This window comes from Mobula hypostoma, chromosome 25 (genome assembly GCF_963921235.1).
Source record: "Mobula hypostoma chromosome 25, sMobHyp1.1, whole genome shotgun sequence".
Lineage (NCBI taxonomy): Eukaryota > Metazoa > Chordata > Chondrichthyes > Myliobatiformes > Myliobatidae > Mobula > Mobula hypostoma.
Window position 1 is genome coordinate 20,150,919 of NC_086121.1, and position 20,968 is coordinate 20,171,886.

Below are 20,968 nucleotides of genomic sequence, written 5' to 3' on the forward strand. Positions count from 1 at the left end.
GAACTTAAGGACATGGTCTCTTTCATAGAAACCCAGATTTACAGGATTCTATTAAACTCCATCTTAGAATGTTGTCTTCATAAAAGACCGTGGGCTGGTTTGAAACATTTTATCACAAACTTTAGAAGAATTGTAGGCCAGTGTTTAGAAATATGTTTCCTACATTTTTAACCATGACTCACATCAGCCCACCATCCTGTTCAATATTCAAATATAATTCCACACCAATTTCCACTTGATAATGCTGGGGTTTTAGATCTTCACATAATTTCAGTAAATATTACGTATAAATTCGGGAATAAAAATAGATCAGTGAACCAAGTCACCACTAAGTACTTCCTGTTCCTGGACGGATTACATCTTCTTCTGTTTGGTCTCATTCGCACGGAAGGTTCAGTAGTGATTAAACACAAAATTCAGTAGTCAGTTTATCTGATTGCCAGTTTTAGAGAAGCATTGGCTCAGTGCTCAACATCATCACTTTGCAGTCTGGACAGGTCCATTTTTGAAATGACTCTATCAGTTGGATAGATATTGCATAGTAGGGGATTTAAGAGTTATGGGGAAAAGGCAGGTAGGTGGAGATGAGTCCATGGTCAGATCAATCACGATCTTATTAAATGGCAGAGCAGGCTGGACAAGCCAGATGGCTTACTCCTGCTCCTAATTCTTGTGTTTCTTAAGTTTCAGTTCAGTAGAAGTCTAATCCGCACAGGTGACTAAAGACACTTTTATTCCATGACTAGAATAGGAATCAAATTCAGGATCCTGAGCTTGTAACTGTTGTGGATTCCCAAGGTTACTTCCATAGCATCCTCATTCACCTGGTTGGATAAGGTAAACAGTTAGATAGGAATGCCAGGCTGTTCCTCTTCACTACAATGCCAGTTCTACCTCAGAGTATGTGTCATTATATATTTACTGAGAGATAAAGCGTAGCATTGGCCCCTTTGGGCACACCACACTGCAACCCAGCTATTTAACACTAGCCTAATCACAGGACAATTTACAATGATCAATTAATAATAATAATAATAATAAGTTCTTTATTGATCTTGAGTGGGAAATTCTCTCATTACAGCAGCAACATTTAAAAACACATTTAGCAGTGTGAAGACTTAACTAATAATAAAATACACAATAATAATATATGAAATAATAAAGCAGAGACTTTTGTGCTATGATGTGTGTTCTCCTGTTGCACAGAGATGAACTGGTGTATATGCTTATTGCATTTGATAGGAAAGGTTTTCTGTAACGATCCCTTTGACAGCAGAGCTGAATGAGTCTGTTGGAAAGGGTGCTCCACTGCTTATTCAGTAGGTCATGGAGAGGATGTGCCAGATTGTCCATAATGGACAACAGTTTGTTTAGTGACCTCCTCTCCACCACTAACTCAACAGAGCCTGGGTTGTAGGCAAGATGGATCCAGCCTTTTTGATGAGTTTATTTAGTCTTTTTGCATCACCAGCACCGATGCTACTCCCTCAACATAAAGCGGCAAAGAAGACTGCACTCACCACAACAGACTAGTAAAAGATCTCCAGCATCCTGCTGCACACATTGAAGGATCTCAGCTTCCTGAGAAAATAGAGTCTGCTCATCCCCTTCTTGCAAACAGCCCTGTTGTTGGTTTTCCAGTCAAGTCTGTTGTCAAGGTGAACACCCAAGTATTTGTACTCCTTCACCACCACAACTTCTTCTCCCAGAATGTATACAAGACTCGTCACAGTCCTCTTCCTCCTAAATCAATCACCACCTCCCTTGTTTTGGCCACATTCAGGAGCAGGTGATTCCTCCTGCACCACTCCATAGACTTGTCCACCAGTCCTCTGTACTCAGACTCCCGCCCATCCCTGATACACCCAACCTCCGCAGAGTCATCAGAGAACTTCTGCAAGTGACAAGACTCAGATCTGTACTTAAAATCTGAGGTGTACAGTCTAAATAAAAATGGAGACAGGACAATCCCTTGTGGCACTCTAGTGCCACTCACCACCATCTCATACAGAGAACCACCCAGTCATACAAATGGGGGTCTATCTATCTATCTATCTAACCAACCTATTTAGCAGTACATCCAGACTGCAAGAGGAAACTGCAGCACCTGGAAGAAACCCACGCGGTCACAGGGAGAAGGTACAAACTCCTTACAAGCCCCAAACTCCAACTCCCCAAGGTGTAATAACAAAATACTAACTGCTACCTATGACTTGCTGTTAATTCATTACCAGATCAAACTCCTGGAATTCATTTTGGGGAATATCCTCACTGTATGGAATACTGATATTCATGGTCACGGCACATGGTCATATTGTAATATTCTCAAGAACAATTTAATATGAGTGATGAATGCTGGACACAAATTTATGTTTTGAAGATTTCTACATTATGCAGACAATTGGAAAAATTGATTAATGGACATGAAGTTCAGAGGTGTCTGAAACTGAACTGAGCAGTTAATATGTAGATAAGAATGAGAATCAATAAGAGGGTGTGATTCATAGGGTTACAATTGTAGATTAGGAGGAGGATAAAGGTCAATGAGTGAGTGAGGAGTTGTATCACACTTAAGGGTAAAAATGCAAGAGTTGCAATGAAGATGGAAGGTGGAATTTCTGGGGGAATACCATCAATGTAATGAGATTGGTGAGGATGTGTCTTCACTGGTGCAATCTTCTGCTTTCTATCCCTCAGACTCTCTCCATTGTTTACATGGCAACTGATTCTACAGTCAGTGGTTACAGAGATAAACTTAATTTGACAACATGCTCTAGCTCCCTTTTGGGAGACTCCCTGCCACATGTGAGGCCAAGGCATTGAGAGGCCTGACTATGTTGTTTTCCCTTTGGCATACTCCCATTGGCCTCCGAACCACTGGGTTATGAAGTTCTATTTGTACAGAGGTTGGCCATGACATCCACAATGGTAAATATTGACATTCATGAACAACAACTGACATTATAGAAATGGACTACTACATCAGTCATTATCTGGAACAGAGAAGAGGAAAGATAAAAATGGGAGAAGAGATGGGTTTGCCAAAGAGCAGTTGTGAGTCATCGCATAACATGAGATTACACAGTAGCTTCTTGGGTTTTGTTACTGTAGGGAGATAAGATTTCAGATAAAGTCCTTACAGCACCATGAAAGGAACGAACCCACACTGGAAAATGCTGTGACCTAATTTATTAGCAGTGGATTTTGCTGCTCTCTGCAGTTTGGCTGTGATAGATGTATGCCACTTATATACTACTATTTGTGCTTCCAGCTCAATATGGCAAGCCATGCAGTTGTAATTCATCAGGAAAACAAGCTGTAAGGTTGGGAGAGAAAGTTAGTTAGTGAAGAAGGAATGTGAGTACGGGATGGTTAGGATGGTGATAAGGGTCCTCACTAGACAAGAGCTTCCCCTCATCTGCCAAAGAATGGTGTGTTAAAGTTGGCTGGTGTTCCAGGCTGACACATGCCCGTTCCACAATGGGTGCCTTCCACAAGTGATAAATTTCTGTCTGAGTGGCAGATTCTCCCATGGACCTGATTCCTTCCCCAGAATTATAGATCAACCCCAGAGTTTCTCACCACACATAAATGACATATCCCTCCCCCCAAGATACAGAACTATCCCCACAATGACATAGCACCCCCACTGTATCTGCCTCACAATTTGCTTCATCGCCCACGTGACTCTTAACACAATACACTCCCAACCAAAGCACAAACCTCCTCAGAGCAGTGAACGTAGGAAACAGGAAGCGATCATAACAAAGAGCAGACTGGAGTTAGAAGTTAGCAACGTAACTGGCAATGTTGAAAGAAATATGGCTGGAATTGTGCAAAGGAAGTAAACAGGGATCCAAAAGAGAGGGGCCATCAGCGTGAAGAGAGTTAGAAGGTTTAGGTGGGACCTGAAGGGGATTTTTTTTCACATGGAGTGGTTATAATAGGTAACGTGCTGCAAGAGGAGGGGACGGTGGAAATATATGTGTAGGCAAGTCTTTTATAGATAATAGTAGGTATGGAAATAGTGAACTGAAGGACCTGTTTGTGTGTTGTATGATGCTATGAAACCAAGAATGATGCAGATATAACCACTGAGTACAATACTGGAGAAGGGATAACTAGAGTTTATAAGGAAGGATTTGCTTTGACATCCTTGTTTCTCTGAAATGTTTTAGTACTGAAATAATTTGAAGTGGAATAATCATTGAAATGTTCAAAACTTGAGTTACTTCACTTGCAGCGGACTCTTGCCTGGAGAAATATTTGCCAGGAAATGACAAAGAACTTTCTTGTTCTCTTTTGAAACAGTGGCTGGATAGTTTATCATTGGTCTTGCAACCTGTCTTCTCTGAGGGGAGGGGTATAGAGGTCTTTTGCATCCACCAGAGAGAGCAGACCCCCTCAGTGCTAACCATTAGAGAGCAAAGTTTCCCCTCATGCGCATGCTGGTGTGCTTAGGTCATGGGAGGGGGGTCAAATCCACAAGTTCTTACAAAGACACAAAGTTGTTACCTATGAGTCACGAGTGTGATGAGTTAGTGCAGCAAAATGTTACAGCACCCTGAGATTTGTGGTACAGTCTTGCATAGATTATACATTTTGTTTTCTCCCAGGAACACAGTCCACTTGCATTTTGCCGGTGCTAAATTTCTGGTACTAAGTTCAGGCAATCCTGTTGGAAGCTAGGTATTGCAATGAACTGTCATGGGACATTGCAGCCTAAAAAAATACTGGGGGTAAAAATGAGGTGGGCACATGTTTTCACATGATTCGGGAGTGTTCCATGGTTCGTCCCTTTTGGTGTAAAGTTCTTGATTTGTTGGGGAGTTGGTCGGGTTCCACACTGCCCTTGTGCCCATGGCTTTGTCTCCTGAGTGATAGGACAATGACACCTAATTGTAAACAATTACAAGTTTACTATTTTAAAGGTGGGTCTCATCACATCTGCAAGAATTATATTGCAAAACTGGAAAAAACCCAGATGTCCCACTGTGAAGGAATGGACTGAAGAAATGGTTAAGATTTCATCATACAAACACATGTAGGGGAGAATTAACAGTGAGGGGAAAGTGCAAGACGCGTGAGATCAATTTTGGTTGTATGTTAATTTAAACTTAAATTAGGACTTCTTTCTGTTTCTAAGTTTTACTTGTTTTCCTGTCATGGGATGGCTGTGTAAATATGCTGTACTCTATCCACTCTGTGACATGCCGTGCTGCTTTGTAAAATAAGAATAAATAATAATAAAAATTTAAATTACAAAAAAAAATACTGGGGGATTTCCAGAAAACTCTCAGAGACTTTGCAAGAGATAAGATGTGACCTGTGATCTGTTGCTGTTGCTCTTCAATACCACCCCTGTCCAATGACGAGGAAGGCACCATATTCTGACAGTTATGCGATGAAGAGAACGGAGGGCTAATGCATAGACTGAGTATTTCCCCAAAGCTCACCTTTTGCATCTTCTCAGAAATGGTATTGTGGAAAGGAAATTCAAATATCTGCAAATACAAAATCTATTGTTTCTTGAAAATTTCTCTTAAGATGAGCCCGCGGAAAATTCTCTGTACTGTACAACTACCAGAGAGTTGCTAAAGAAGGAACAAGAAATTAGCTGTGCTTTTCAAGTAAGGTTAAATGAGTAAATTCATGCCCCAATAAAGTGAGGAGTTCAGAGCAAATGAAGCACGGAGAGCATCTTGATTTCCAATGTGTGGCATAGCTGTTTGAAAATGGTTGCTGGTGGAAGGGAGCAGGTGAGAAGTGAAACAAGCCTAATCAAAGTGGTAGCAAGGTATAATGGTCAGGAGGCCAGTGCAGAACAAAGCAAAGTTCAAATACAACAGTACCTATTCTGCATTCAAAGAGGAATCTGATCATTCAAATGAGATATCACGATCTCTTGATCGGATTCCACTATATTGCTAACAACATCACTGAGAAACAAACTCCAGCGAATGATACAAAAGCATTACCATGAATCTGAAATAAAAACTGAAAATGCTCAACAAGCCTGACAGCATCACAGAGAGAAACACCAAGTTAATCTTTCAAGTTGGTAATATTTTAGCAGGATGAGGAAAGTCCAAAGATTTTAATTTTCAAAGGAAGGCTTGAATAACGGAAATGGCTGCATCAGGGAACTATCAAACCCATTTATATCCAGCATTCTTCTCTCTATAATCTGAATGCAGACTCCAATTTATATAAGCTGGGATCAAAGAGCTGGTGTGTATTAAACAAAACGATGGATATTGGTGTACATTAATGCCAAACATTTCACTGACTGTCTTCAAAACTCACTGCCATTGGTGAGGAAAAAGAACTTCCACAGTGGCGTTGGTAAGGAGATAAAGGTTTTTGGTCAAGTGACATGAGCAGTGATATATGTCCAAGCCAGGATGGTCAAAGACTTGGAGGTGTTCCAATAGGACAGATGCTGTTGTTGTTTTGGTAGTAGATGCTGTAAGTTTACGATGTGCCATCAGGAAAGCCCTAACAAGTTGCCTTACAAGTTAGGAAGGTACTCAGTGCATCAGTGGTGTGGTGGTGGGACCAAGTATTTAAGACGTGGTGTCTGTCAGATGGATCACTTTGCCCTAGATGGCGTTAGCCATCTTAAATTTCACTGGTACTTTATCATCAGAATCTGATAGATGCCCCATCAGCTTCTTTCCCTCAATCATAATGTTGGAAGTAAAAATGTCACTGACAATTGCACAGTTTAGAACTGTTAGAACTCTTTTGGTAACAAAAGTAGGCCATGTCCACCTTCAGTAATATTCAGACTCAGGCTGATAAGTAACAAATAATATTTGTGCCTTATAACCGTGAGGTGAAACCCATTCTTTACTGACTCATTCATCCTTTTCCTCCATCTGGTCTGACTCCTCTTGCCCCTTTCTGCTCCATCTTTATTTTTTAAAAGCTTGGTTGCATACCAGCATCCAGCCCGTTCTTCTCCTTTGCATCTCCTCAGGGAGAAAGGAGGTGAGCTACTCTCCACAACTTACACAGCATCTGATCTCTTCTTACTGATCATGATGTGACTGACCAAGCTATGTTCTGATCAATGATGACCACCTTTCTTCCTCTCCTCAAAGATTTGATAGTGGGTGAGTTATTAAATACAAAGCAAAGAAGAGGTGTTGAGGTTTTCTGTTACTGGAGGTCACTGTTGCATGAATAGACAACCCAAATGTTATTTGCTGAGCATTTTCAAGAAAGTAAAATGGATTCCTAGACAATGGAGGAGAAAAGGAGATCATGATCCTATTCAATTGCAAAGCAAGCTGAAAGAGCCTATTCTGCTCCATTTTTCCATGATTTCTTTTCCATTGTTTGCTACTTATCAACCAAGCCTGTCAATGTGCAGGTGTATTTGGACATAGGCCTAGACTGCTCAGCAATCTGACGAGTTCTAAATAAGAGCCGAACACTGAATCTTCTGAAACATTCCTATGTCTATGGATCTAGAACTGGCTTGCCCACGGAAGGCAAAGAGCAGTGTAGACGGGTCAAATTCTGCATGGAGACCGGTGACCAGTGGTGTGCCTCAGGGATCCGTTCTGGGACCCCTACTCTTCATGAGTTTTATAAATGACCTGGATGAGAAAGTGGAGGGATGGATTAGTAAATTTGCTGATGACACAAAGGTTGAGGGTGTTGTGGATAGTGTGGAGGGCTGTCAGAGGTTACAGCAGGACATTGATAGGATGCAAAACTGGGCTGAGAAGTGGCAGATGGAGTTCAACCCAGATAAGTGTGAGGTGATTCATTTTGGTAGGTCAAATATGATGGCAGAATATAGCATTAATAGTAAGACTCTTGGCAGTGTGGAGGATCAGAGCCTGTGGACTTGGGGGCCAAGTCCACAGGACACTCAAAGCTGCTACGCAGGTTGACTCTGGTTAAGAAGGCATACGGTGCATTGGCCTTCATCAACCATAGGATTGAGTTTAAAAGTTGAGAGGTAGTGTTGCAGCTGTATTGGACCCTGGTCAGACCTCACTTGGAGTACTGTGCTCAGTTCTGGTCGCCTCACTACAGGAAGGACGTGGAAACCATAGAAAGGGTGCAGAGGAGATTTACCAGGACGTTGCCTGGATTGGGAAGCATGCCTTATGAGAATGGGTTGAGCGAACTCAGCCTTTTCCCCTTGGAGCAACGGAGGATGAGAGGTGACCTGATAAAGGTGTATAAGATAGTGAGAGGCATTGATCATGTGGATAGTCAGAGGCTTTTTCCTGGGGCTGAAATGGCTAGCATGAGAGGGCATAGTTTTAAGGTGCTTGGAAGTAGGTACAAAGGAGATGTCAGGGGTAAGTTTTTTAAGCAGGGAGTGGTGAGTGCGTGGAATGGGCTGCCGGCAGTGGTGATGGAGACGGAAATGATAGGGTCTTTTAAGAGACTCCTGGATAGGTACATGGAGCTTAGAAAAATAGAGGGCTGTGGGTAAGCCTAGGTAATTCTAAGGTAAGGACCTGTTTGACACAGCTTTGTGGGCCGAAGGGCCTGTATTGTCTTGTAGGTTTTCTATGTTTCTATGTTTTCTATGTCTAATCTTATAATAAAGGAAAATCACTAACGAAGAAGCTAATGATGGTTGGGCCAAGGACACCCTCCAGAGAAACATCTGCAGCATGGGCCTGATCTGAGCTAATTGGCTTGCAATCATCACAACCCCCATGCTAAGTATCTTAGTGGGCAGTTTTATTACTCTTTGATTTTCATGGACATTATTGGGATCCGAGGGCATAACATTTAGTCAAATGATAACCTTGCGTTAAGAGCAGTTGTCCTCAGCCCACTTTGAAATTAAGCTCCTTTGCTTGAATTTGGCTGAAGTCCTTAAAATGGGTTAAAAGCAGATAGTCAAGGCAGAGCTCAAAATGAACATTGATAACAGGTTTTTGGTGATTATGTGCTGCTGGATGGAACTGCTGACAACTTGACTTTCATGAGGATTGAAAGTGGCTGTTAGAATTAGATTGAATTTGACTTACCTCATTTTTTTAGTAAACAGGACACATGTAGGAAATGTGCCAGTATTGTAGTTGTGTCTGAGCAGCTAGCCAGTTGGCATAGCCAGTTCAACTTTTTACTTTTCAGAAGCAGGGTTAACTTCAAGGCCCATAGGTTTTGCTGTATCCAGTGCACTCAGCTCCTTCTTGATGTCATAAGGAATCAAACTAATTAAAGGTGTTGGAATATATTGGTGGGAAGTACATTTCAAAAATAAACTATAACTTGTGTTCTTAGTATTATTTATTTACTTTTTTTTGTATTTGCACAGTTTGTCACTTTTGCACATTGTTTGTCCATCTTTGTTTCTGTGTAGGTTTCATTGATACTATCGTATTTTGAATGCCTGCAAGAAACTGAATTTCAGGGTAGTGTATCGTGACATATACTTACTTCAGTAATAAATTAACTTAGAACTTTGAAGTGCATGTGCAACTATGACAGTGTAGGCTAATGTAATGGTTGGAAACAAGCATGTTTCACAGCCACCGACATTGAGTTGGGGTTCACTTTAGGAGGCTAGACTGACGTGAGGACATAATTACATGAAGATTTTTTTCACTGCGCTTTACGTTCTGTGTTTGGAGAACAGTAAATGAGTCGTTATGGTTTTTCTTAAACTTAAAAGGCCTCATGCCATTTTATTTGCGAAAACCTACAATAGTAGGTTACTACATCGATTGGCCTTATCTCAAATAATAATGAGGCAGCCTACAGAGAAGAAATCATCTCCTGGACACAGTGGTGTCAAGAAAACAATCTCTTCCTCAATGTCGCAAATACAAAGGAGTTGGTTGTGAACCTCAAGAGGAATGGAGACAGGCTCACCCCTATTGACATCAATGCATCTGGGGTTGAGAAGGTGAACTGCTTTAAGTTCCTCAGCATATACATCACCAAGGATCTCACCTGGTTTGTACATACCAGCTGTGTGGTGAAAAAAGCACAATAGCACCTCTTTCACCTCAGACGGTTGAAGAAGTTTGGTATGGGCTTCCAAATCCTAAATACATTCTACAGGGGCACAATTGAGAGCATCACTGCCTGGTATGGGAACTGTACTTCCCTCAATTGCAGGACTCTGCAGAGAGTGGTGCGGACAGCCCAGCGCATCCATAGATGTGAACCTCCCACTATTCAGCACATTTACAAAGACAGGTGTGTAAAAATGGCCCGAAGGATCATTAGGGACCCGAGTCACCCCAACCACAAACTGTTCCAGCTGCTACCATCCGGGAAACGGTACCGCAGCATAAAAGCCAGGACCAACAGGCTCCAGGACAGCTTCTTCCACCAGGCCATCAGACTGATTAATTCACGCTGATACAACTATATCTCTATGTTATATTGACTGTCCTGTTGTACATACTATTTATTATAAATTACTACAAATTGCATGTTGCTCATTTAGACAGAGATGTAACGCAAAGATTTTTACTCCTCCTGTATATGAAGGATGTAAGTAATAAAGTCAACTCAATTCAATGTGGCTTGTGGAGAGAATGTTGAAATTAATCATCCAATTGACAATTCTGGCTGAAGGAGATTACAGAACTATTAACCCCTTGTTCTCGTGCATTGGGCTCTGTCATCATTTAAGATAAAGGCATCAATGAATCTTCCTAGATTTAAATTACTAGATCTATATGGACATCACAACTGTGCTAAGATCTGATAAGAATATTGGACCATTTTGTCCAGCTGTATTCAGTATGCATGTGATATGATATCACAGGGCTGGCACTTCATTTTTAAGTGTATCTGGTGCGGCACCTGACACCATCTGCTGCCACTTTCCCCTCTTTCTTGATGGTAGTGGGTGGAGTGCAGGGTATGCAGGCTCATGAATTTATAGATTGTGCTGAAGTAGATGCCTCACCAGCCGGATGCGAGGAGTTAGATTCTGAATCTTGTCTGTTTGGAAGCTGGTGTTGGTGTATATTAGCCAAAGGCAAGCGATCGCCAGACTAATGCTCGCACTCTCCATTTCCCAGCTTTATGCCGTGATATTTGCTTCTGGAGCTTTCGGTCGTTCAACAGCTGGTGATTCCTGGAATTTCAGTCGTTTAACAGCTGACGGTTCCTGGAATTTGACGCGCGCAGAAGAAAACATGCAGATCTTGAGGTGGGAGACCAAGCAGCCCGGAATTTGGAATGACAAAGACAAGAAAAGAAGGAAAAGACTCAGTACAAATTGCCCAGAGAACCAGTATCCTGATCCTTCAGACAACTCGCTCTGCTGCAGAAAGTGTCCAGCAGGTGGGTGTCCTGTACAACCTCTCTAGAATCATGGCTAATACAATTCTGAAGGTGGCCACTTGACCTTTGAAGGAACCATTCATTTATGCCCAAATCATAGGTTTTCTTCCTCAAACCATTGTAGGAAGAAATTTACTACTGAATAAGCTTCCATTGGCATTCTAAACAGTACAACGCATGGCATAGCTTCACTTTATGACCCAATTGCCATAAATCCATGTCCTCACCACTCCTGGAGTAACATCACTTTATTTATTCTATTAAGCTCCTTCATCATCTTGAAGCCCCAATGAAAGCTCCTCTGCTGTCATAAGAACAACCCCGAGTATTTTACGAGTAAAACCAAAAAACGCCAGAGAAGCTAATTGGTGAAGAAGCCTCCATGGAGAGAGGAAAGCAGTTAATACTTCAGGTTGAAGATTTTTATCAGAACTTAATACTTTCCATATAGCTGAAGTTTTGTGTCACTCGTACCATTGTGGTAGATTTATGCACATGCTCTAAAACCTTTACATCATTATGGTGCCCAAATTTGGATAGAGTACTACAGCTGAACCATAGCCAGTGATTTATAAAAGATTAACATAAACCTCCCAGCTTCTGTATTTCATGCACGTTTTTTATAAACTCAAAGACCAATACCCCTGTTAAACATTCTTGTGTTCTTTCCTGCTGTCTTCAACGGAATGTGCACATGCATAATCGTGGTTCTCTTTGTCCCTGCGCCCACCCTGCTTAAGATTCTACCATCCCTGTCTTCAGCTTCGAAAGTAAAACTTCATCCAACACGTATTTGCTCATTTCATCAATCTATGTCGTCCTGTATCATGCTTCTCACCATTGCTTTTACTCAATTTGATTTGCTCACTGACTGTGAAATAACATGCTGTACATCCATGTCCAAATTGTTAATATGATTCAGCAAGAGCAGCAGTCCCGGGGAACAGAGTTGTACACATTTCCAGCGTAATAAACAACCCTTCATCTCACTACAACATTTATTTTCCCCCTTTCCAATTTAATCATGTTGCTGATAAGTTTATAATGTGGTCATTTTTGATGTAAACTATTAATTGACCTACCTTCTTCAGTCTTCCGTTACTTCAAAAAGCTCACTCAAATACTTTAAGAAGTTGTCTTTAATAAATCCAAAATGACCTTTTTTTTAATACGCTGGATTCTTCTATAAAAATACATAAACGTCTTCCCTTGTAATGCCTATCAGCATTTTGCACCTTCGTGCTATGATGTAAGTTGGGGAACGAGGTAATTCCTGCTAATGTGGAGAATGAATGATGAGATAGTCTCATGATTTTCTTTTATCAGGTTCCTGTGTGAAAGCCTCATGCAAGACACATGGTGGTCAACCACAATGCGAGCCCTGCCCAGGGGGTACTTACCTTGCTTTTGAAAATTACCTAAGTGAATGTCAGATCTGCAAAACATGTGACAAAAGTAAGTAAGACCCAAAGTCCCCTCCAAGTTCCTCAGCTGCACCTAGTTCAAACTGTTCGAATGGTACCCAAGTGTTACCTTCTGCTCGCCGCGAACACAAGAGATTCTGCAGATACAGGAAATCTCGAAAAAGCACGCAAAATGCTGGAGAAAATCAGACTTGGAGCGATAGAGCAGTGAAAGAACTGCATGGAGTAAAGCCAGATCTAACATATAGAGAGGCTTTGAGGAAAGAGAAGCAGAATAAACGGTGTAAAGGTAGTAAGGTAGAAGGACTGAAGTGTGTGTACCTTAATGCAAGAAGCATCAAGAACAAAGGTGATGAACTGAGAGCTTGGATACATACATGGAATTATGATGTAATGGCCATTACAGAGACTTGGCTGGCACCAGGGCAGGAATGGATTCTCAATATTCCCGGATTTCACTGCTTTAAAAGGGATGGGGGGGAAGGAGAGAAGGGGTAACATTACTGGTCAGGGATACTACTACAGGTACAGAAAGGGTGGGTAATGTAGCAGGATCCTCTTCTGAGTCAGTATGGGTGGAAGTCAGGCACAGGAAGGGAGCAGTTACTCTATTGGGAGTATTCTATAGGCCCCCTGGTAGCAGCAGAGATACCGAGGAGCAGATTGGGAGGCAGATTTTGGAAAGGTGCAAAAATAACAGGGTTGTTATCATGAGTGATTTTAACTTCCCTAATATTGATTGGCACCTGATTAGTTCTAAGGGTTTAGATGGGGCAGAATTTGTTAAGTGTGTCCAGGATGGATTCCTGTCACAGTATGTGGACAGGCCGACCAGGGGGAATGCCATACTAGATCTAGTATTAGGTAACGAACCGGGTCAGGTCACAGATCTCTCAGTGGGTGAGCATCTGGGGGACAGTGACCACCGCTCCCTGGCCTTTATAATTATCATGGAAAAGGATAGAATCAGAGAGGACAGGAAAATTTTTAATTGGGGAAGGGCAAATTATGAGGCTATAAGGCTAGAACTTGTGGGTGTGAATTGGAATGATGTTTTTGCAGGGAAATATCCTATGGACATGTAGTCGATGTTTAGGGATCTCTTGCAGGATGTTAGGGATAAATTTGTCCCAGTGAGGAAGATAAAGAATGGTAGGGTGAAGGAACCATGGGTGACAAGTGAGGTGGAAAATCTAGTCAGGTGGAAGAAGGCAGCATACATGAGGTTTAGGAAGCAAGGATCAGATGTGTCCATTGAGGAATATAGGGTAGCAAGAAAGGAGCTTAAGAAGGGGCTGAGGAGAGCAAGAAGGGGGCATGAGAAGGCCTTGGCGAGTAGGGTAAAGGAGAACCCCAAGGTATTCTTCAATTATGTGAAGAACAAAGGGATGACAGGAGTGAAGGTAGGACCGATTAGAGATAAAGGTGGGAAGATGTGCCTGGAGACTGTGGAAGTGAGCGAGGTCCTCAATGAATACTTCTCTTCAGTATTCACCAATGAGAGGGAACTTGATGATGGTGAGGACAATATGAGCAAGGTTGATGTTCTGGAGCATGTTGATATTAAGGGAGAGGAGGTGTGGGAATTGATAAAATACATTAGGACGGATAAGTCCCCGGGGCCTGACGGAATATTCCCCAGGCTGCTCCACGAGGCAAGGGAAGAGATTGCTGAGCCTCTGGCTAGGTTCTTTATGTCCTCATTGTACACGGGAATGGTACCGGAGGATTGGAAGGAGGCAAATGTTGTCCTCTTGTTCAAAAAAGGTAGTAGGGATAGTCCAAGTAATTACAGACCAGTGAGCCTTACGTCTGTGGTGGGAAAGCTGTTGGAAAAGATTCTTAGAGATAGATTCTATGGGCAGTTAGAGAAACATGGTCTGATCAGGGACAGTCAGCATGGCTTTGTGAAGGGCAGATTGTGTCTAACAAGCCTGATAGAGTTCTTTGAGGAGGTGACCAGGCATAGTGCAGTGGATGTGATCTACATGGATTCGAGTAAGGCATTTGACAAGGTTCCACACGATAGACTTATTCAGAAAGTCAGAAGGCATGGGATCCAAGGAAGTTTGGCCAGGTGGATTCAGAATTAGCTTGCCTGCAAAAACCAAAGGGTCACAGTGAAGGGAGTACATTCAGATTGGAGGGTTGTGACTAGTGGTGTCCCACAAGGATCTGTTCTGGGACCTCTACTTTTCATGATTTTTATTAACGACTTGGACGTGGGGGTAGAAGGGTGGGTTGGCAAGTTTACAGATGACACAAAGGTTGGTGGTGTTGTGGATGGTGTAGACGATTGTCGAAGATTGCAGAGAGACATTGATAGGATGCAGAGGTGGGCTGAGAAGTGGCAGATGGAGTTCAACCCAGAGAAGTGTGAGGTGGTACACTTTGGAAGGACAAACTCCAAGGCAGAGTACAAAGTAAATGGTAGGATACTTGGTAGTGTGGAGGAGCAGAGGGATCTGGGGGTACATGTCCACAGATCCCTGAAAAATTGCCTCACAGGTAGATAGGGTAGTTAAGAAAACTTATGGGGTGTTAGCTTTCATAAGTTGAGGGATAGAGTTTAAGAGTCGCGATGTAATGATGCAGTTCTATAAAACTCTGGTTAGGCCACACTTGGAGTACTGTGTCCAGTTCTGGTCGCCTCACTATAGGAAGGATGTGGAAGCATTGGAAAGGGTACAGAGGAGATTTACCAGGATGCTGCCTGGTTTAGAGAGTATGCATTATGATCAGAGATTAAGGGAGCTAGGGCTTTACTCTTTGGAGAGAAGAAGGATGAGGGGAGACATGATAGAGGTGTACAAGATAATAAGAGGAATAGATAGAGTGGATAGCCAGCGCCTCTTCCCCAGGGCACCGCTGCTCAATACAAGAGGACATGGCTTTAAGGTAAGGAGTGGGAAGGGGGATATTAGAGGAAGATTTTTTACTCAGAGAGTGGTTGGTGCGTGGAATGCACTGCCTGAGTCAGTGGTGGAGGCTGATACACTTGTGAAATTTAAGAGACTACTAGACAGGTATATGGAGGAATCTAAGGTGGGGGGGTTATATGGGAGGCGGGGTGTAAGGGCCGGCACAACATTGTGGGCCGAAGGGCCTGTACTATGCTGTACTATTCTATGTTCTATGTAACCAGGCAGCATCTATGGAGGGGAGACCTGCTGAACGTCAGCTGTTTACTCCCCTCCATAGATACTGCCTGACTTGCTGAGTTACTCCAGCATTTTGTGTCTACTATCTTTTGTCATCATTTTATATAAAAATTAACCCATTTTGCTCTCTTCTCAACATTTCAATCATGTTCTATATCTGTATGCCTCTCCATATTCTTGATCTGTCTTTTATTTGCCTCTTTCTTTCTCTTTTCCACTTGCACTCTGCCTCTCACTGTATGTATTACTCCACTTCTCTCACAATACCTCTCTCTCTCCCTCTCCCCCTCTCTCCCCCTCCCCCTCTCTCCCCCTCTCTCCCTCTCCCTCCCCATCTCTCCCTCTCCCTCCCCCTCCCCCTCTCTCCCCCTCTCTCCCCCTCTCTCCCCTTTCCCCCTCCCCCTCTCTCCCCCTCTCTCCCCCTCTCTCCCCCTCTCTCCCCCTCTCTCCCCCTCTCTCCCCCTCTCTCCCCCTCTCTTCCCCCTCTCTTCCCCCTCTCTCCCCCTCCCCTCCCCCTCTCCCCTCTCTCCCCCCTCTCACCCTCCCTCTCTCCTCCCCTCCCCACTCTCTCTCCCTCTCTGCCCCCTCTCCCTCTCCCCCCTCTCCCTCCCTCTCCCCCTCTCTCCCTCCCTCTCCCTCCCCCTACCTCCCCCTACCCCTCTCTCCCCCTCTCTCCCTCTCTCCCCCCTTTCACCCTCCCCCTCTCTCCCCCCTTTCCCCCTCCCCCTCTCTCCCCCTCCCCCTCCCCCTCCCCTCCCCCTCTCCCCTCTCTCTCCCCTCCCCACTCTCTCTCCCCCACTCTCTTTCCCCCCTCTCCCTCCCCTCTCCCTCTCCCCCTCCCCCTCTCTCCCCCCTCTCTCCCCCCTCTCTCCCCCCTCTCCCCTTCTCTCCCCTCTCTCCCTCTCTCCCTCCCCCTCCCCCCTCTCTCCCCTCTCCCTCTCTGCCCCCTCTCTCTCTCTCACCCCCCCTCTCTCTCGTCCCCCCTCTCTCACCCCCCTCTCTCTCTCTACCCCTCTCTATCCCTCTTCCCTCTCTCCCCATCAATGACTATTTATCAGAATTGGGAAAGGGGTAAAATTGTTTTTTTTATTTGCAATGTATTTCTAGTATGGTGATGCCAAGATGACTTTGCTGATGTTATTGATGAAACCATCCAGTCATTGGATTAATGAGGGTGGTTAGACAGAGAGAAAACAAAGGAACAAATGAACCTGTGAAATGGAGATCTACAGGGAATGTCCAGAAAATAATATGGATAGAAAAGGTTTAAAGGATATGGGCCAAAAGCAGACAAATGAGACTAGCCTGAGTGGAGATTTTGGTCAGCATTGGCCAACTGACCTATTTCCATGATTGTGTGTCTCTGACTCTATCAGGCAGTGTCAGTGAAGAGAGACAAGATCGGTCAAAGGAAAATGGAAGGGTTGGGAAGGTGTAATATATCTGGCATTGCAATCTCCTTCAAAGTGGTGAATATTGCAGAGAATGAATGCAGAGGCTGCTGGACATCTGGGAATGAGAAACATCGTGATCTGTTAGGGCGTTGAACCCAGGAGTTAGAAAGTTACGAATATTTATGGCATCAGTAAGGCTGCAATTGGTGTAGTGTGTTCATTTCTGGTCACCCAGTTGCAGGAAAGATGTTATTAAACTAGAAATGCAGAAAAGGTTTACCAAAAGGTTGCCGGATGGGTGTGCTAAGTTACAAGATGGGGTTGTATAGAAACACACACAAAATGCTGGAGGAACTCAGCAGGTCAGGCATAGGACAGACTAAGATTTTTTCCCTGGAATGCAAGAAATTGAGGGGTGATCTGATAGAGGCATATAAGAGGCACAGGCAGGGTGAAAGCACACAGTCTTTCCTAGGGAGGGTTTGCTAAAAACAAGGTCAGAGGCAAAGGATTTAGAAGGGACATCAGGATGCCTTCTTCATGAAAAGGGTGGTGCGAATTTGGATTGAGCTGGTGTAAATAGTGGTTGAGGTAGGCACGTTAGCAGCACTTAAAAGGCATCTCGTCAAGAAGCTGGATGGGGTGGTTTAAAGGGCTATGGGTCAAACGTGGGCAGATGAGACTAGCTCACTGGGCGACACTGTTAGCATGAACAAGTTGGTCTCTTTCCATGGCCCATGACTCTACGACTAATTTATTTGAATTGTGGAACACACACAAAATTCAGGAGGAACTCAGCAGGCCAGGCAGCATCTATGTAAAATAGTAAACAGTTGACGTTTCCGGCCGAGACCGTTCAAGGGTTCCCTGATCACTGCCTTGCCCAAATATCCATACCTGACCTGTCAAACGGGGGTAAAAAGGAGAATCATTCTCCCACTGCAAAGCTCACCCTCCCTCAAGATCACAACTTCCCTCAGTCTCTCTCCCCATATAGGAATATAGATAGATTAAGTGAGTGGGCCAAGGTCTGGCAGATGGAATACAACGTTGGTAAATGTGAGATAATCCACCTTGGAAGGAATAATAGAAGAGCAGATTATTATTTAAATGGTGAAAGGTTGCAGCATGCTGTTGTGCAGAGGGACTTGGGAGTGCTTGTTCATGAATCGCAAAAAGTTGGCTTGCAGGTACAACAGGTTATTAAGAAGGCAAACGGAATGTTGGCCTTCATTGATAGAGGGATTGAGTTCAAGAGCAGGGAGGTCATGCTGCAACTATACAGGGTACTTGTGAGGCCACACCTGGAGTACTGTGTGCAGTTCTGGCCTCCATACTTGAGGAAGGATATACTGGTTTTGGAGGCAGTGCAGAGGAGGTTCACCAGGTTGATTCCAGGGATGAAGGGGTTAACCTATGAGGAGAGGTTGCGTCGCCTGGGACTATACTCTCTGGAAGTCAGAAGAATGAGAGGGGATGTTATAGAAACATACAAAATTTTTAAAAGGATAGATGAGATAGAAGTCGGAAAGTTGTTTCCATTGGTATGTGCGACTAGAACGAGGGGACGTTGCCTCAAGATTCAAGGGAGAAGATTTAGGACGGAGATGAGGAGAAACTGTTTTTCCCAGAGAGTGGTGAATCTGTGGAATTCTCTGGCCAGGGAAGCAGTCGAGGCTTCTTCACTAAATATATTTAAGACACAGTTAGATAGATTTTTACATGGTAGGGGAATTAAGGATTATGGGGAAAAGGCAGGTAGATGGAGCTGAGTTTACGGACAGATCAGCCATGATCTTACTGAATGGCAGGGCAGGCTCGATGGCCTACTCCTGCTCCTATTGCTTATGTATTCTTATGTTCTTATCTCTATCCCTCAGACTATCTTTGTCACACCCCTCTTCCACTCACGCTGTCACAGATGTGTAATCAGATCCACTAAACGACACGTGCTCATTTTTGTCCAGTGACGCAGACAACCATTCGTAACTGCACTGCTACTAGCAACACAGAGTGCATGTGCAAGGCTGACCAGTACCAGCAGTGTCACTACACAAACTGCACGCTATTCCACTGTTTGAGCTGCTCCAGGTGCCACAACAGAGAAGTCATCAAACCCTGTGAGTACCACTGAGGGGGGAACGGGAGAGGGAGATTGGGACGTGGCATAATGTGAAGGGTGGTGGCTTACTATAAGAGTTTTGTGACTAAGTACATACATTGTGAGGTGGAGTTCAAGGAGGCTGTGTGGAATTGCCACTGTATCAGCTAATCGTCTGAGCCTACTGTTGTGATGTGTTGAGGATATAATTTGTCATACAACTGTCGGCTTGATTGGGCGCGATAAACTAGGTTGCTTTAAGTTTGGAAATTGTGCCTATAAGGGGTAGATTATTTTTAGATCCTCATCTATTCTGATCAAACATTCCCACAATACATCTCTTTTTTACCTAATCTGTTAATTTCTCTATTTTCCCCTCATGAATATTATTATCCACCCTGTGACCCTACATGTCATCTTGAATTGGATTTAAATTAACTTTATTTCTTACGTCCTTCACATACATGAGTAAAAATCTCTACGTCTCCGTCTAAATGTGCAAAGTGCAATTTATCGTCATTTGTCATAAATAGTATGTACAACAGGACAGTCAATATAACATAGAAATACAATTGTATCAGCGTGAATTAATCAGTCTGATGGCCTGGTGGAAGAAGCTGTCCCGGAGCCTGTTGGTCCTGGCCTTTATGCTGCGGTACCGTTTCCCAGATGGCAGCAGCTGGAACAGTTTGTGGCTGGGGTGACTTGGGTCCCCAATGATCCTTCGGGCCCTTTTTACGCACCTGTCTCTGTAAGTGTTCTGAATAGTGGGAAGTTCACATCTGCAGATGCGCTGGGCTGTCCACACTACTCTCTGCAGAGCCCTGCAATTGAGGGAAGTACAATTCCCTTACCAGTCCATGATGCAGCCAGCCAGGATTCTCTCAATTGTGCCCTTGTTGAATGTCCTTGGGATTTGGGGACTCATGCTGAACTTCTTCAACTGCCTGAGGTGAAAGAGGCGCTGTTGTACTATTTTCACCACACAGCCGGTATATTCAGAGTCCATGAGACCTCAGTGTAAACCCCAGTCAGTTCAGATTGGCAAGAACATCTCCTCCACAATCTCCATCAGCACAGGTGGACCACAAGGCTGTGTACTTAGCCACACAGTCATAGGTGTAAAGCAAGTAGAGCAGGGGGCTAAGTACAGCTCCAACACCATATATAAGTTTGCTGATGACCATACCACCGTTGTGGGCTGTTTCAAAGGGGGTGATGAATCAGCATACAAGAGGGAGATTGAAAACTTGGCTGAGTGGTGTAATAACAACAACCTCTCACTCAATATCATAAGACCAAGGAACTAATAGTAGATTTCAGGAGAGGGAAGCCAGAGGTCAATCAATCATCAGAGGATCAGAGGTGGAGAGGGTCAGTAACTTTAAATTCTTGGGTGTCATGATCTCAGAGGACCTGTCCTGGACCCATCATATAAAGATAATTGCAAAGAAAGCACGACAGTGCCTCTACATCCTCAGGAATCTATGGAGATTTGGCACATCATCAGAAACCTTGGCAAACTTCTATAGACGTGTGGTGGAAAGTGTGCTGACTGGCTGCACTACAGCCTGGTATGGGAACACCAACACCTTTGTGTGG

General features: G+C 43.7%; 1 protein-coding gene across 2 annotated transcripts in view; it reads left to right on the forward strand.

Annotated features, from left to right (window-relative positions):
* The window catches only part of LOC134337891 (tumor necrosis factor receptor superfamily member 25-like), a 41,624-nt gene that overhangs the window by 2,662 nt on the left and 17,994 nt on the right, over positions 1 to 20,968 (forward strand). The window contains exons 2-4 of one of the 2 annotated variants that reach the window (XM_063033230.1): positions 11,022 to 11,286; positions 12,613 to 12,741; positions 19,233 to 19,385. In XM_063033230.1, coding sequence (XP_062889300.1) covers positions 11,139 to 11,286; positions 12,613 to 12,741; positions 19,233 to 19,385 — 430 coding nt within the window. In that variant the 5' untranslated portion in view covers positions 11,022 to 11,138. Of the gene's footprint in view, positions 1 to 10,781; positions 11,287 to 12,612; positions 12,742 to 19,232; positions 19,386 to 20,968 lie in introns of those variants that run through there. The other variant, XM_063033229.1, reaches the window with a different exon arrangement.